This window comes from Thermothelomyces heterothallicus (assembly GCF_042370625.1).
Source record: "Thermothelomyces heterothallicus CBS 202.75 unplaced genomic scaffold P884_scaffold_41, whole genome shotgun sequence".
NCBI lineage: Eukaryota > Fungi > Ascomycota > Sordariomycetes > Sordariales > Chaetomiaceae > Thermothelomyces > Thermothelomyces heterothallicus.
This window is the reverse complement of record NW_027192602.1, coordinates 52,650-67,833: the sequence shown is the minus strand read 5'-3', so window position 1 is coordinate 67,833 and position 15,184 is coordinate 52,650. Positions and strand designations below refer to the sequence as shown.

Sequence of the window (15,184 nt, the reverse complement as noted above, 5' to 3'; positions counted from 1 at the left end):
TCTTTGCTCGTTATAGCAGTGTAAGAGACACAAGATTGACTCCTTCTCGTCCATCTCCCCTCGCCTGATTGCGGGGTCGAGACTCCACTAATAGCCATATTAAGCTCGATGATATTACACAGTGTCAAACCTTGCCAGCCCGTGTCCCGGGATGAGTAAGACCCGAGGAGTGAACGCGTAGGAACTTCCACATCCTGGCCCGCTGTCAGCCTTCGTTCCTTGTGGTCGGCGAATTAGACTGATCATTGCTGGGTTCCTGTACGAGGAGCTTGGGGCAGTGCTACGGCGAGAAACTGGTACACTACGATCGCTACCTCCCTCGGCACCTTGAACTGGAAGCCCACCCATGGACCAGGGTATACACTACATACACTCGCTTCCTGAGGGTAGGATTACTAAAGACAAAAAGACGTCAGCTCGCTGCCTACCGGAAGGTTCGGCAAGCAAAGCGAAGGCCCGGCCTTGGGTGAGTATTAATTAACTAGTTGTAAGCTACCAACACGTTGAATATACATCCATACATGTACAAATCGTACTGTGTAAGGTACACAATATACACAATCGAAGACAACATATTCGTACCTATGTTTGTAGGTATGTATATCATACATTATGGATTACATACAAGCTCCGTCTGCCATCCCTCCGCTCAGCGCAACTCTGGACTCCACCGGACGCGTGCTCACTCGGAACCCTGCGCCTGGCACCAAATAACGTAATGCTTCCGGAGATAAGGTCCTTTTCGGTGTACATACACTAGTGCCCATCCGCGCCTCCTTTGGCATTACTCATCAATGTTCTTCCCTGCTAGCACGCAGCTGTGAGCTGGAACAGCCCTCGGCAGGAGTAAAGAATCTCTGCAAGGAGCTTGCTGGAGGAGTTAGAATGGTAACTTGGCTTTTTTTGCCCTCTCTTAAGATGGAGACGCAAACTGAATTGTTCAGTTTGGTCACTAATATTAATTGAGGGAGCGAAATTTGCCGCCGCCTCACAGGAAAGTTCGCTCTCGCGCCTCCACGTGTGCTCCGGTAGTCTCTCATTTGTGTGAGCAAGGATGACAACCAGTGCGCCGTCAGCAGGCGTTTAATTACCAGATCTAGTCCCAACCATCCCGCCACCCGGACTACAAGTAGCGTTGCCAATGACTCTAGGGTTGCATTGAGGCGTAGGAGTGCACAGGGGATAATCCACGTGTAACAGATTGCGACTGAACGTAGCCGCTTCCTATTGCTCCTATCGTCGGATTTTACCCCTAATTAACTCCTTCCTCAGATCCGACAGGCCCAAGCAACGAAAGTAACGCCGGAAGGAGCTCCTGACCGATTATGTTTGGCTGATGCCGGATCTTACTTTACTTCGTGACGTGTACACGGTAGTTCCTGCCATAAGGAGCTAGCAGGTGAACAGACCCTTCAAGGGAAGGGTCGCGGCGGCCGGGAGTGGGTTCCCAAGGTCAGAGTTGGGCAATCTGGAAGCCTTGAAATGCTATAATATAAGAACCTTTTCACCTTTCTTCACAACCACCCGACAGGCAAATTCTGCGATCACAACAAGGTTTTTCGAGTTCAGAGCACCGCAGCTCGGTCCATAATTATTCGACCAGTGTCTTAAAACTGCAAGCTCTTCCCTCAGTTGCTACCAATAAGAGTTACAGTACCACCAAGCTTTCCTCCATGGGTTCCATGTTTCAATCGATTGCTCCCGGTCCCGAAGAAGGGATGAGGGCATACATGGCGCCCTCTCTCTTCCAGCCGCACAATGCTCGCCAGGCGATCCGAGACGCGCACGAAAAGAAGATTCCCACCCTGATCGGTTACTACGCCGGCCTTAGCTCCATTCCCATCACCCGCTACCTGGCGCCGATGGGCTACGACGTGGTGTGGATCGACTGGGAACACACATCCTGTGACGTCGAGACGATGACTACGGTTGGTGATTTCCTCACTCCCGCCGTCGCGGAGTCGCTTGGGAGGGAGTGGCATGCGAAAGTATTACCTAGCAGTGACTGACTGACTGATCGTCAGATGGTCCACGAGACCATGTTCATGAGCGGCGGCCGCACCATTCCTTTCGTCAGGTAGGGCAGCCCATCCCATCCAAAGCCAGAAATCCCCTTTCCCCTTCCATCGGACCGAGCACCCCGTCATCTCAAATCATTTTCCTTTTTTTTTCTTCTTTTCTTTTTCCTCCGGGCCCCCGCTTTGCTAACGGGCCATCTCTCCCCCCTCCTCTCTGCAGAGTACCCGGCCACGACCATGCCGCCATCGGCTTCGCCCTGGACGCCGGCGCGAGCATCGTGATCCCCCAGGTCGAGACGGTGGAACAGGCCAAGTACGTTGTGTCGTCGGCCAAGTTCGGCACGCGGCAGCGTGGCACCCGGTCGGCGCCCCCGTTCCGCCTGGTCCCCGGCCTCACCGACATGGCGGCCGACGGTAAGCGAGACGTATGGCAGAACTGGAACGACCAGGCCGCCATCATGGTGCAGATCGAAACGCTCGAGGGCATCAACAACCTGGACGCCATCCTGACCGAGGTGCCGGACATTGACGTGGTGTGGCTCGGTAGTCTCGACTGCCGCATCAGCATGAACCTGCCGGCCAACTATGGCCAGGGCGACGAGCCCGAGTGGAAGGCAGCCGTGGAGAAGTTCAACAGCACCGTCAAGAAGCACAACAAGCCCCGCGCCGGTTTCTGTCTCACCGGCGGTCAGGATCTCGCCAAGATGGCCGAGGACAACGCCCTGCTGATCCATGCGGCTGACGTGCTCAAGTTGTATGAGATGGGGCCACAGCTGTTGGCGGCAAGGAAGGCCGTTGCTCTCAAGAAGTAAATTGACTATCAACTCCGGGAAAAATTGGGTGACGTGTAAAGGCAGACGATAAGTTGTATTGCATGCTGTACAATACAGTACAATGGGCTCAGCCTATCACCAGGCCCGATCATAACAATGCTACATACTTTTGTATATATTACTGCTGAGGTCCGGACATCTGTCTTTTCAAAAGAATGTATCTGTGCTCATTAGAATGAGAAGTTGATTGTAGAACGGGCCATTGACTAAGGAGCTCTCAAAAATACTTTGATTATCAGGGGGAAACAGAATCATGCAGCGAGCATGAAATCAAAGTGGGAAAGAAGAAAACGAACTCATGTTGCTAGTGATTCTGCCCCTCCTGGTCTTTGATAAGCCAAAGGGATGTTAGTCTGATAAGTGATAGAGAGGGAAGTTGAGAACCCGCCAAGACATATTAGTGAGGATACAGAAAGTTCAGAGCATTTTGCCTTTGCTTTTCGCTTGCTATAGCATTAAGTCAACCCTTTTTACACACGGATGAGGCATATCTATTCCACATAGACTGGGATAGATGTATGTTCCTTGTAGAAACCCGAAAAGATGGAAGGTAGAATGGAAGAGGCTAAGAAATTATTACAACAGCTCAGAGTCTGCAATTCTCAATGCAAATGAGGTAATTATAATAAGTCGTTAGGGCTTACTTGGGTCACGGTACAACTTTCAACGGGGGTTAACAAGATCATTATCGACACTCATATCCGACGTACCGTAATAGGAGGAGAGCAGCATACAAAACTTCCATCACTCCGGAGGAGCAGCCTAGCAATCAGGCTCACTTGCCAACCGAGCTGCCAGCTCGCCTGGCGGGCTGACAAATGTAATAATTAATTACGTAGAAAATTCTCAATCCTAATTAAATCAAATAAGCACAGCATGAAGCAGACAGACTGTCAACAACGCGGACAGCCAGGGCAACGCCGAGACTGCAACGGCGCTGGTGCCCGCCGACAACAGCACCGGCGTGCCGATCCTGCTTGTCTCGTCGATGCTGCACACCTTGCGGCATCCCGCCTCCGCGTCCGCGTCCGCGTCCTCCTTGGCCTTGCCGCCGCCGCCGCCGGGGTGCTCGTCCGTGGTGTTGTAGACAATCTCGATCCACTTGATCTGCAGGAAAGCCTCGCCGCCGACGGGCATGCGCCCGGACCAGCTGCCGCCGTCGCTCCAGGCGTTGAAGATGACCTGCAGCGGGTCGCGCGGCGCCTGGAAGGTGATGCGGGCGGCCCGCTGCCCGTCGACGTACCACGTGCTGCTCCCGGGCGTCCAGTCCATCCGGTAGTCGACCCAGTCGGTCCAGCGGCGGCCGGGCGGGAGCGTCACGTTGCGCGTCGCCTCGGGGATGTCGCCGGCGTCGTCCCACGACGGCTGGTTCGTGTACTGCACCCGCGTTGCCGGCTCGTCCTCCCGCGTCAGGATCTCCATGTCCGCCTCCTGCACCTGCGCCACGTCGTCGTCGTCGTCGTCGTCGTCGTCGTCGTCGTCGTCCGAGCCGTCGAGACCGGGCCCCTGCCCCGGCGGCGGGTCCCGGTATGTGAACATGGCCGTCACCGCCCCGCGGGCCCCCCCCGTGCGCGCCCGCATCCGCACCGAGAGGTAGTGGAACCCCTTGCTGAGCGACTCGATCTCGGCCGCCGACTGGAACCCGGCCGCGTGCCGGACCGTCCGCAGCGTCAGGTGCGTCGCGTGCCCGCCGCCGCCGCCGCCGTCGTCGTCGTCGTCGTGCTCGATGTAGATGTTGTTGGGGCTGTTGACCATCTTGATGGTCGCGTCGTTGACCGTCTCGTCGTTCAGCGCCATGAGCTCCGTGTTGTCCCAACTCTGAATGTCCCACGTGTCGGCGAACTCGGGGCGCAGAAAGTAGGAGCTCGTGGGCGGCGCCTCGGCGTTGGCCCGAAAGTCGTCGATCGGTTTCGTGACATTGACGTACCGGTGGAGCGAGCCAAAGTCGAAGAACCGGTGGTGTGAGAAGTAGCTGGCTGCCGTCCCGTTGGTTTTGTAGCATTGGCAGTCCGAGTCCGTCGTCAGAGGATTATTATTATTATTTTTATTATTGTTATTATCGCCCCGGGCCACCGCGACTAAGGCGGCCGCGGCGAGAACGGCGGCAAGATGGCGAGCTGAGTCCTTCGCCATTGCTAGCACAGAAAAATCAATCTCGTGAGGAACGGACGCCGTGTTGCAGGCGTCCTAGTTAAGTAGAATCCTGGTGGTATTTTTTAAAAAAAAAAAAAATTGAAAAGCGCGTCAGCATTCCACAGCTCGGTACCTAATTAATAATTCATTAAGCGAGGCATTCCTGGAGGAACGCTGCAAGAGGCCGCCAGCTCAGCCGCTTCAATAAAGGCAGTGGGACAGAAATAATTAGAGGGAGTCTGAATATACAAACTGCAGGTCCCTTCTAGCTCGCACAATCTTGGTCCCCGTTGGAATGTGCGCATCCAACACACAGCCCGGCAGTTGGTCGAAGTAATTAATACCGTGCCCGTGTTGACAGTACCAAACATAATTATATCATGAAGGTGGCATTTCAGTCTTATATTGAGAACAGGATAGAGGAGCTTTGCCAGCCAGGAATGGGATTGGCTACCACTTTCCTTTTTCATTGTTCTTTAATTAATTACTATGAACCGAATCAAGCAGAGGAAATCGGTTAAAGGGTTGCTCAGGGAGTCGGGATTTCATCCGCAAAGGGTGATAGACGGCCGGGAATATGTCATGAAACCTTACAAAAAGGTCACTGACGAGCCGAGTTAATACCACATTGACAAGGTCGGCAGTGGACAGAGCAGATTCGCCAGCTCGGTTTGGCATTAGCCGCCGTAATTAGCGGTTGTCCCATTGCTCGCGCGCTCCACGCTCTATGTATTTAACCGCCCATCCTCCTCCCCACATCGGCCAGGAACAAAACAGAGAGTCCTGGCTCTTCCGACAGTGCCAATCTTGCGCAGTCTGTGTGTAAGCGACGAAGACCTGAGAAACACCCGTAAATACAGCGTTCACCATACATAAGTGGGTATGCAGTTATGTCAATTATTAGTTATTATGTGCGTACGGCAGTGGCGCCCCCTGCGTTTAGGGGCCCCGCAACCTCTCGCGCACGCTCGTGCTCTTTTCCTTAGCTGTAATTAGATTCGGAACGGGTCCCTGAGATTGATTGATTTCCAATTCCCAGCGAGCCCCATGACTCGATGCGTAGCTCTTATGCACACGGGGTGCTGAATCATAATAGCGGGGTGTTAAACAAGTGGGTAGCTCTTCCTCTCTTTGGTTTGCATAACCATACGTTTAGGTTGCAATAGAGGGAACATTTGAGTGCCCACACGCGGTATCCCTCTTGTTCTCACTCGAAGTGCGCCGATTGCTCATACAAAAGCAGCCCCGCCCTGTTTCTAGGCACGAGCAGGTGCTATAATAAGCGCTTGTCCAAAATGTCCTTGCCGAGAGGGGATATGTTCTAATTAGTGATGATGGTGGCCTTTCAAAGGCAGACATCCGTCCCCGAGATAATTTCGTTCTTTTCTCTTGGAAGGCTCTCGTGATGATGAGGCCGTCCAGAGGGAAATCGTCCAAAGTTTTCTCAAAAGAGATATTCGTCCCATCGATCCTCGTGGTAGGCATAAAACAGCTCGTCGATGCTGTGCCCGTGGTCCTCGCCCAGTTGCTGCAGAAAATCGTTGAATGTCGGTGGCCGGCGCGCTTCTCGTTCTGGGTCCGAGTCCTCATCGCCCGAAAAGTAGTATTCGGACGCCTCGTCTTCCTCCTCCAGCTCGAGCTCCTCCGCTGCGGGAGCATACTCGAACCCTCCTCCTCCTCCTCCTCCTCCTTCTTCCTCCTCCTCGCGCCCCTCTTCAAACTCCAACTCCTCATCATCCTCGGTGGGGGGAGGTTCGTCCTCGTCTTGATACGACGGCAGCAAATCAAACGTCCGAAACGTGATGCCCGCCTTGGCGCAGCGTTGCCGTGCGCTCTCCACCTCCCGCCTGAAGCGCCTGTGGAACCGGCTCTCGGCCGGCCACGAGTGAATCGCGAGCGAGATGCTGGACAGCTCGTGGGACCTGGCCGCACAGAGACACTCGACGCCGTGGAGCACCATGTCCAGGTTTGCAAGGTAGGTTTGCTTCCAGTCCCTGGCAGTACCCCACTCACATACCAGGGTGAAATCGCGAACGGAACGGGGAAGAAGCTGGCATAAGCGCTCCCCGTCATCCTCGTCCAGGATGCCCAGCGTGCCAAAGACGCCGCGGTAGTCGAGCGTCAAGGTCTTCAGGCGCGTCAGCTCGGGGATGCATCGTAGTCGGTGGTTCTCGGGTTTCCTCGGCCTCTCCTTGCCACGGGTCAGGTAATGGCCTTCTGACAGCGACACCAGCTCGAGCGTCTGCAGCGATCCCGAGAGCGAGAGGAGGGCATCGCTCAGGGTCTTGCCTTCCGGCAATAGGTCGCGGTCCTCGTCGGTCGAACTCGTCTCAAAATGTACGACCAGCGTCTTTAGGTTGACACAGGCTAGACACAGGGCAACCAACCTCGGCTCGTGGATGTGGCTTCCGTAGATGCGCAGGTGCTCGATGTGCGGTAGCGGAGGAAGCGCGATGTCGGAGCCGGTGACGGGGTCGGCAGACGCGCAACAAAGCTCCAGCGTCTTGATGTGCGTCAGCCGCGGCAGAATCTCGACGGCGTGGTCGGCTATCAGGCGGGATAGGGTTAATTGGCGATCGCCATCCTCCCTGTGGCAGTAAATGCGTAATGACGTGAGATTACGCATGCGAGAGAAAGGGAAGAGGTCGAACAATCTTTCCGCTACGGGTGCGAACTTCTCGGCGCGGTAGCGGATGATGGCATCCCGGATAGCCGGCCCCAACAGATCGGGGTGTTCGGCGCCGAACGGGGAGTCGGGGGGGGCCAATAAGAAGTCCCGCAGATTCGGCGCATTCAAGAGGATGGACTTGAGTATGCTAAGGGCGATGGCGAACTGGTAGGGCCCGCCGTGCCGACTGCCGTCCCACTTGGCTGGCTGCGGGTTAACACTCGAGGTCGCGGTCGGTGCATCAGCGATAAGCCCCCCTACCTACCTCCGGTTTGTCTCTCCCATTCTCGGTGCACTTCGTCGATGGTGGTGGCACCGGCGACGTTGACCAGGCAAGTGACGCTGCGAATCCACGGCCTGATGGAGGGGTTATTCTCCATGCGGCGAAGTAGCGCGACCAGGGCGCATGGTGTGGGGATGACGAGCGTGTCATAAAGCAAGGGCTTGACGATGGCGGCAATGCGCCGTGACGTCTGAGCGAAGGACAAGAGGTTGTTGTGGCACACCAGCCAGTCGACCCACTGATGGCTAGCGTCTCGAAACTCCCACGTGCCTGAGTCGCGGAGGGCGAACCGGGTGGTCAGGGGCCGCGCGGGGACCAAGCCCTCGGCGATGGGCCGCAGCAGTTCCGTCGGGAGGTGTTCCAGGGACCGGCGGAGGGGACCGGGGCCCTCGGGCGCCGGCGTCCGGGGGCCGAGGGCTGCACTCGGCGAAGCCATCGGGTGGGCAGAAGGGATTTAATTTTTTTTTTCGGCTCGCTTGCTCGGTTCCCGAGGGAGAAGGGTGCCGTGCTCGCGCAGAATGCCGAGTAGGCACTGCCCGAACGGCGTGGTGGCCGCTGCTATGCGGTTATAAGAGGACACAGTGAGGTGAGTCGTTTTGCAGGGTGAGCTCCGGTTGAGCCGCATCGGGCGTTGACCCGCAGAGACGCTGGCAGTCCCTCGATGGTGCTGGGGGCGGGGATTCTCTTCGCAATGACGCGGTGGCTTACGGCCAATCGGGGCAATTTTGGGGCCTTTGAGCAGCCTGGATGGCCTCGGCAAGTTCCGATCTCGGCGCCCTGTTCTGCTGCCTCTTGTCCGGTAGGCTCGACGGTCTCATCACCATTGTGGACGGTTTGGGAAGCTGCTCGCTCAGAACGAGTGTTAGTGGACGGGCACGAGGTCGGTCATCTCGGGCCACGCACTGCTGGCCGGCCTGACGGGCTGCTGCCAGGAAAAGCAGCTGACACGGCAGGGGGAATAACTATGAACAGGGGGTAGGTAATAACGTTACGGAGGCCCGCGGCAATGACACGCCAACTGCAGCGGCGCCCTTCTGGGAAAGAGACGATCCCAGAGCTTGAAACTCCAGCCCTTGTTAAACGGTGCGCGGCGTTGCCGACATCGCTGCGCAATGTAGTCATTTTTATTACGCGCGCTCCCGCAGATTTTGCCGCAGCGCAACATTCGGCTACGGCAAACCCGCGCCCAGATCTCGGTGCGGCGACGGTCGGGGCGGTTTGGCCCTCTCATCAAGCGTGCACATGGTGGGCCCATCCTTAAAAGAAGAAAAAAAAAATTACACCTCCTCCAGGATAAATAATCCTAGTGCGATACATGCCCCATAACTAACGCAAATCAGAAAAGTGGCCAAGAAGTCTAGATACAACCAACCCAATACAAATTTCTATAATATAAAAGTATCAATACCTAGTCTTGCCCCCCTGGTTTTTAATTACCTTTGTAAGCCGTCAGGGCATTGAGTGTGCTAGGCACTGAAGACACTTAGGGGGTACTGCCTCCCACGCCTCCAGAACAGCCAGTCAAAGCCCTATAAGACATAGCGATTGAACATCGTAGCGATGTTCAAGCTAATCCTTCATCCAGTGCTATACATTCTCAATAGGGCTCAAATCTAGGCTTCGAGCTAGCCACTATAGGACCTGGATTCCTATACTCGAATACTGGCTAAACTCGGCTCCTAACCTAGGGATTTTATCTGTAAGTACCTTTGTATAGAAAATTATTAGGAGAGTGACATGGTGTGATGATTGTGTAAGTGGCTTGCAAAAAAGTGAAGAAAAGTGGGGCATGTATCGCACTAGGATTATTTATCCTGGAGGAGGTGTAGTTAACAGTGGTGGGCGGCGCTCCACCGCAACCAACCCGGGACGGACCCAGCGGCCACGACCCAGAAATAGCAGGTGCTCCCAACTTCATTTGATTCAGTGGAGGGCGGGTGGGACGCCAGAGCCGCCAGCGCCGGGCAGAGCAACCCAATCAGCAGCTGCCGGAGAGTCGATCAATGCGTCGAGAGAGCAGTCGTCACCGCTCTGTCTGCCCTTTGCGGGACTCTGAGAGGAGGGTTGTCGTCGTCTGGAGGGCGTGGGACGCGCTGCTTGCTGTGACTAATGGGCACGTTGTCAGCAGCTCTGGGGGATGACGCAAGGTGTGTTGAAGTCGCCGTTGGGATAGATCGCTTACGCCGCGTATGCCTGACCATACTGCGTACGGACGTGCCATGGGGCAGTCCAGCTCGTCCATGGTGCGACTCGTTCGGGAAGTCCCCAACGAATGTGCAGAGTAAGCCCTGCGTCGCCGGTGTCGTCAGCCCCTCGTTGTGGGTTGGGTACGTCACTCGTCAGTCGGCCTGGGATGGGCATCTCCCCCTGTGTCGGGCGCCGGGGCCACCTTGCAATGGTCCGAGGAGATCCCCACTACCGGAAGGCAGAGCCAGCTGCCTAATCCAGCGACGCCGAGCCGGCCACCAGATCGAGATCGTTGCCAACAATATGCCAATATTCCTCCTCGATATTAGTGCACGGCTTTCCGAGATTTACACTAGTCCAAACAAAGCTCCTCATCCATTTCTCCTCTCCTTGATGGCTGGAGGGAATCCTGCCTTGGATCGCGCGTTTCAAATGGCATCCCCGGACCGTGTCTCCCACTCGACGAGAGGGCACCTGTCAGGATCGGCAGCAATGCATACTCAAGACGACGGCTTTGCCAAGGATCGTCGAAAGGTTTCAATTCCCGCATGTTGAATGGACTGAAACGGCCCAGGGTGCGAGTCGTCAGATGGCCATGGTCGGATGCAAGTTGCGTTGCCAGTCGCTGATGGCAGAGTCCTTCACAGGTGGGTAGCGTATCGCGTTGCAGGGCGCAGGCGATCCTGAGTCGATCCCTACAGGGGCGTTGTACTCGTGAACGTTGCTAATGCTGCACCTTGGGATTGCGATGAAGTTGCATCAAGGTGGTGCGGATTCCGGGTGGTTGTTGTAGTAGTTGGACTTTCGGTATTTTTCGGGCTGCCATGGATAATTACAACAAGGTGCATCGTGCTGAACAGTTTGAGCAGTGGGGGCCATTTATGTGCGGAAGACGGGAGACTCGACCTGGCCCTGCTCGAAAACCAGCCCACCAACGCCCTGTCAGTGATGGGAATGCCCCCGAATCTTAGGCAGTCACGGCAAGAACCTGAGACCGAAGCTTCAGGCAGCACAACCCGAGCAACGCCCCCGACAAAACAAACCGACTGGAAAGAGCATCTTGTTGATTAATTAATTAGAGCAATAACGTGCAAGGAGTTGCAGGAAAGGAAATGGTTGCCGATCAACTGATTAACCATAAGAAAAATTAGATAATTAAGGCGATGATAATTATCCCATCACACAGGTTCCATCTTGGAGATCTGAGTAGAGTCGCGCCGACGTCCATCCTACCTAAGGTAGGTAAGTTACCTTACGTACCCAACCTGCAGACACAACATCCACCTGAAACTGGGTTTCCTTCTGTTCGTTCAGCCCTGGAAACGCCAGCGATGTTCGCATTTCAATTTCTCATTTTGTCCGCGCCCACGATCGCAATGCCCCAACTGTTGCCGTCTTCCCCTCGAATCCTCCAGTATGATAACATGGTCGTCAAATTGTTAAATTAAAATCTACAAACATCAGCGAGGAGAGCTGGCGGTACGCCACGAGCTGAACTGGCTTCAGGACAATTTACGCCTCAAGCACTAATTAATTAATTGAAACGGCGGACACGACGACCCTGGTCGCAATCCGTCGGTGTCACGGCAATCGAGACAGCGCATTGATCTACAGAGTATTAAGGGATTTCGGTCTCCGGATGTCATAAACGGGGTCGGTAGATTATTTGTCAGGCATTGCCAGAGCCGCTTATGTCAAGAAATGCCAGGACTCTCGGCGTGTAGGTAGCACCGTCAACGATCCTCACGGCAATGCCATGCGTGCTCGGTCTGTCTGGTTTCACTTGGACCTTTCATGACCGGATGCAAATTCAAGAGCTCAATCACGAGTTCCTAGTAATTAGTACCTATGAAGTCAGTCTTGTTTTTGCTCGTACAGGGTGACTAAGAGCGATCAACCGAGCAATGCAAGCGAGACCTCTCCAAGAGCAACCAGACGGAGGTCCAACAAAACGTAGCCCTTTTGTAATTTTTCGTCCTCTTTTTGTCTGTGAATTCTGTGATTTTTTTTTTTTTTTTTGCCGCTGTACCCTGGTCTAAACTATTCCTTATGAAACCCTTCCGCATCGAGGAGACATACAAGAAGCCAAACAGTAATTAATTACTGTGAAATCAACCTAAATATCCAATGTTTTGGATAATTATCCTATACAAACGAGAACCGATCCCTAAAGAACAAAAAAGCACCTAATTAACCTAACGATCACCCTTGGCCTTCATCATTATATACGGATGTGTAATCCGTACATACATACAATTCTACATGCCGTTTTCCATGCTGAATATTGCTCTTCTGGTTTCTAACCAAACAGGATGGCAGACCTAAAATATCCGTTATTATATCGTGTCCCTGCCTAGGAGCGACAGCTCCTACCGTCCCCTGGGGTCACCCCGGGGCGGCCCTAGGACGGCTTCTTGGCGGCCGGGGCGAGCACCAAGAGGGGTTCGTATCTATCTCGACGGGTGGCCAACTTGTTGTTGCAATTTGAGCAGTAATAGTTCAACACCTCGCACCAACCGCACAGGCACGGGAGGGGTGTAAAGAGGACGCAGAAGATGCAGCAGAGCACGACGCCGACACTGTGTATTGGGAGGACGGGAGAAGGGGACGGAGAGGGGGAAAGCGTCAGTGGCGACGGACGAGAAACAGAAACCTTCACTCCGTAATCATGATTTATACCACGAGAGAGCCCAAAAGCGGGTGGTTGCTGCTACCGCCCAGGAAAAAGGAGAAAAGGGGGGGGGAACTAATAATGGATTCAATAAACTCACGTTTGCATCCTTGAGCCCTCCTTGCTGACTCTGGTCAGGGCTGTTTGCTGACAAAAGGGGCATTCGATCCACTGGGGTTGTTCCCCGGTGAGCTGATTGACCGGGATGACTCCGATATATGGTGGTTGCGGCTCCATGTACGGGTACGGTTCCGGTTCTTGTGACACGACAGGGCTCGCCGGCGTCTCCTCGACGGGCGTAAGGGACGGACTGGGGGCGTGGTTGGCGTCCTGGGACCCTTCACCATCACGTGGCGTATCCACTGATGGTGGTGCGGTCTCGATAGTGTCGGTGTCGTGTGAAGCAGGGTCTGTGTGGGGTTGCGTTTCTTGCTGCATTATCTGCTGTTGATGGCGGGCGTGGTTCCTCGATCGCGTGGTGACTCTAATTAACGGGAAAAAAAAAAAAAAAGAACGGAAAACGACGGACTTTAATAAATCGCGTCTGTAATCAACTATTACCGCGACTTACGCAACCGTAGACCCTACTTCTCCAGGAGACTGGACAGCGCTATTTCTGTTAATATATCCGTAGTAATCAATGCTATGTATTCATGAGAACTCTATTAATTCAATCGAACCGAGATGGCGGATGAAACTTACATTTTGTTATTATATACTTTTATGCCCGGGGGTCTTTGGGAGAATTAGGGTCCATCAGGGATCGGGTCTCAGCCCACCATGCCTGTTATGTCAATTTTACCTCCTCAGACCGTGCCACGATCATTGGCCCCAGTTTGAGGTTATATCGAGTGGGGATGTCTCAGGCCGACGCGGCGCTAACGCGCGTGCGAATGATTGGGCCAACATCGATGCGGCCCAGATGGCCAGACAGGGCTTAGTCGGGTCGTGCGCATTTGGACGGCCTGTTCCGCCCGTTCCCCTGCTGCAAGGACAGTGTAAGAAGAAGATCCCTTCGACAACACATTGTACTCTGTAAGGACGGATCCGTACTCCGTAGACTGTCTGCACGCAATGCATCGTCGAGGTATTCCTCGTCATTACAAGTCGGTTTCCTGCAACAAGTAGCATATTATATTGCAACGGTGCAGCTGAGCTGTGTTTGGAGCGCCCATCTTCCATTTTCCCAATCTTTAGTTTTCCCTTCCATTTTCGATCACATGCCCTTCCAACCTGGGCTCACGCGCATGGTATATTTTGCGGTATTAATTCCTGCCGTGACATCACAACCCCCCGCCGTCAGCGACTTCGAGTTTGAGCCAAAGCGGGGTCCCCAGACTTTTGAAGAGGTCCAGGGCTGGGCGGAATCTGCCATGACATCATAGGCGAATTGTGTAATTACTCAACCCCTCCTCTAACCGTACTAGAGCAACTTATCCCAGAAACATGAGTAATTAGCACTAGCACTTGCAAGAACAGGTACTTAAAAGTTGGATATAACAGGGGAGGTCGATGTGCGTGTACGCAGTATTTTAGGTGCCTTCTACTATATCTCTCTTCGAAAGACATCACGTCACGAGTCCACTACATCCGGTTAATTAGACGCGACAAACAGCTCTGGGTCTCACAAAACAAGCCTCGACCGCAACGGGCTGCAACCGACTTTCAATTCCAACGCACGAATCATGTCAGACCTCTTCGAGGCGATCAAGGACGCCCTCAACCCCAAGCGGCGCGAGCAGGCGACGGCCGAGACCTATGACCCCCACACGCGCGGCCCCTATCCGGATCGTCCTCCGGCCGGAGGCAGCCAGGCCCAGCCCGAGCCCCGGCCCCGGCCCCGAGCGGCATCGGCAGCCCAGCGGGAGGGAGCCCAGGGCGCCGGCAGCAGCGGTAGCACGGCGGCCGGAGAAGAATCGTCTGGCCAGGGTCCCAAGCCGGCCAGCGGCACCTACGGCCCGCACAAGTCGCGAGTCGCTGGCGCCCTCGACCCGCGCGTCGATTCGGACCGGGACAGGACCGCGAGCCACGGGGTCGGCGGCTACGGCGGCGCTGCGGCGAAACCCCTGCACACCGAGGGCTCCAACTACGGGTTATCTTAAAGCCCCACCCCCCCCCCCCCCCCCCCCAAAAAAAAAAAAAAACCCCAAAGGCGGAGGTGGCGGAAGTGGGAATTGTGACCGGTTTCAATCCACTCGGTCAGGCATGGGTCTGGGATCGGAGTTCTGGTGCCAGGGTATTATTGCCTTCTTTATCAACGAAAGTCACATTGGGGAAGGCAAGCTTGAAGGGAACCCGGCTTGGTAACAATCGCTTGGCGCACACCGCCTTCAAACACCATGGCTAGGGGTTTCCATGCCAAGGCTGCAAATTCTCCCTAAGCCTGCCAGC

At 54.8% G+C, this 15,184-nt stretch overlaps 6 protein-coding genes across 6 annotated transcripts; 2 read left to right on the top strand and 4 right to left on the bottom strand.

The window, feature by feature from the left end:
* Positions 1–1,434: 1,434 nt before the first annotated feature.
* Positions 1,435–3,015, top strand: P884DRAFT_252180 (Pyruvate/Phosphoenolpyruvate kinase-like domain-containing protein). The gene is made up of 3 exons (XM_069440720.1): positions 1,435–1,928; positions 2,025–2,077; positions 2,239–3,015. Exons 1-3 carry the CDS (start codon positions 1,674–1,676, stop codon positions 2,828–2,830), a joined length of 900 nt encoding a protein of 299 aa, XP_069293488.1. The 5' UTR covers positions 1,435–1,673; the 3' UTR covers positions 2,831–3,015.
* A 327-nt stretch (positions 3,016–3,342) lies between these two features.
* On the bottom strand, positions 3,343–5,079 carry P884DRAFT_319427 (concanavalin A-like lectin/glucanase domain-containing protein; the record flags this gene model as incomplete). The annotated part of the gene is made up of 4 exons (XM_069445356.1): positions 3,743–5,079; positions 3,631–3,654; positions 3,496–3,511; positions 3,343–3,416 (listed from the first exon to the last, which is right to left on the bottom strand). The coding sequence occupies exons 1-4, from the start codon at positions 4,982–4,984 to the stop codon at positions 3,343–3,345; spliced, it is 1,356 nt and encodes a 451-aa protein (XP_069293487.1). The 5' UTR covers positions 4,985–5,079.
* A 1,349-nt stretch (positions 5,080–6,428) lies between these two features.
* Positions 6,429–8,371, bottom strand: P884DRAFT_303578 (uncharacterized protein; the record flags this gene model as incomplete). Its single annotated transcript, XM_069445046.1, has 2 exons — positions 6,429–7,855; positions 7,918–8,371. 2 exons carry the CDS (start codon positions 8,369–8,371, stop codon positions 6,429–6,431), a joined length of 1,881 nt encoding a protein of 626 aa, XP_069293486.1.
* A 1,454-nt stretch (positions 8,372–9,825) lies between these two features.
* Positions 9,826–10,569, bottom strand: P884DRAFT_265162 (uncharacterized protein). Its single transcript, XM_069441918.1, has 2 exons — positions 10,118–10,569; positions 9,826–10,041 (listed from the first exon to the last, which is right to left on the bottom strand). Exons 1-2 carry the CDS (start codon positions 10,294–10,296, stop codon positions 9,936–9,938), a joined length of 285 nt encoding a protein of 94 aa, XP_069293485.1. The 5' UTR covers positions 10,297–10,569; the 3' UTR covers positions 9,826–9,935.
* A 1,703-nt stretch (positions 10,570–12,272) lies between these two features.
* On the bottom strand, positions 12,273–13,518 carry P884DRAFT_265160 (uncharacterized protein). Its single transcript, XM_069441917.1, has 3 exons — positions 13,496–13,518; positions 12,894–13,436; positions 12,273–12,701 (listed from the first exon to the last, which is right to left on the bottom strand). Exons 2-3 carry the CDS (start codon positions 13,229–13,231, stop codon positions 12,524–12,526), a joined length of 516 nt encoding a protein of 171 aa, XP_069293484.1. The 5' UTR covers positions 13,232–13,436; positions 13,496–13,518; the 3' UTR covers positions 12,273–12,523.
* Positions 13,519–14,285: 767 nt separating this feature from the next.
* Positions 14,286–14,895, top strand: P884DRAFT_252169 (uncharacterized protein; the record flags this gene model as incomplete). The annotated part of the gene is made up of 2 exons (XM_069440719.1): positions 14,286–14,711; positions 14,811–14,895. The coding sequence occupies exons 1-2, from the start codon at positions 14,479–14,481 to the stop codon at positions 14,893–14,895; spliced, it is 318 nt and encodes a 105-aa protein (XP_069293483.1). The 5' UTR covers positions 14,286–14,478.
* Positions 14,896–15,184: the final 289 nt, after the last annotated feature.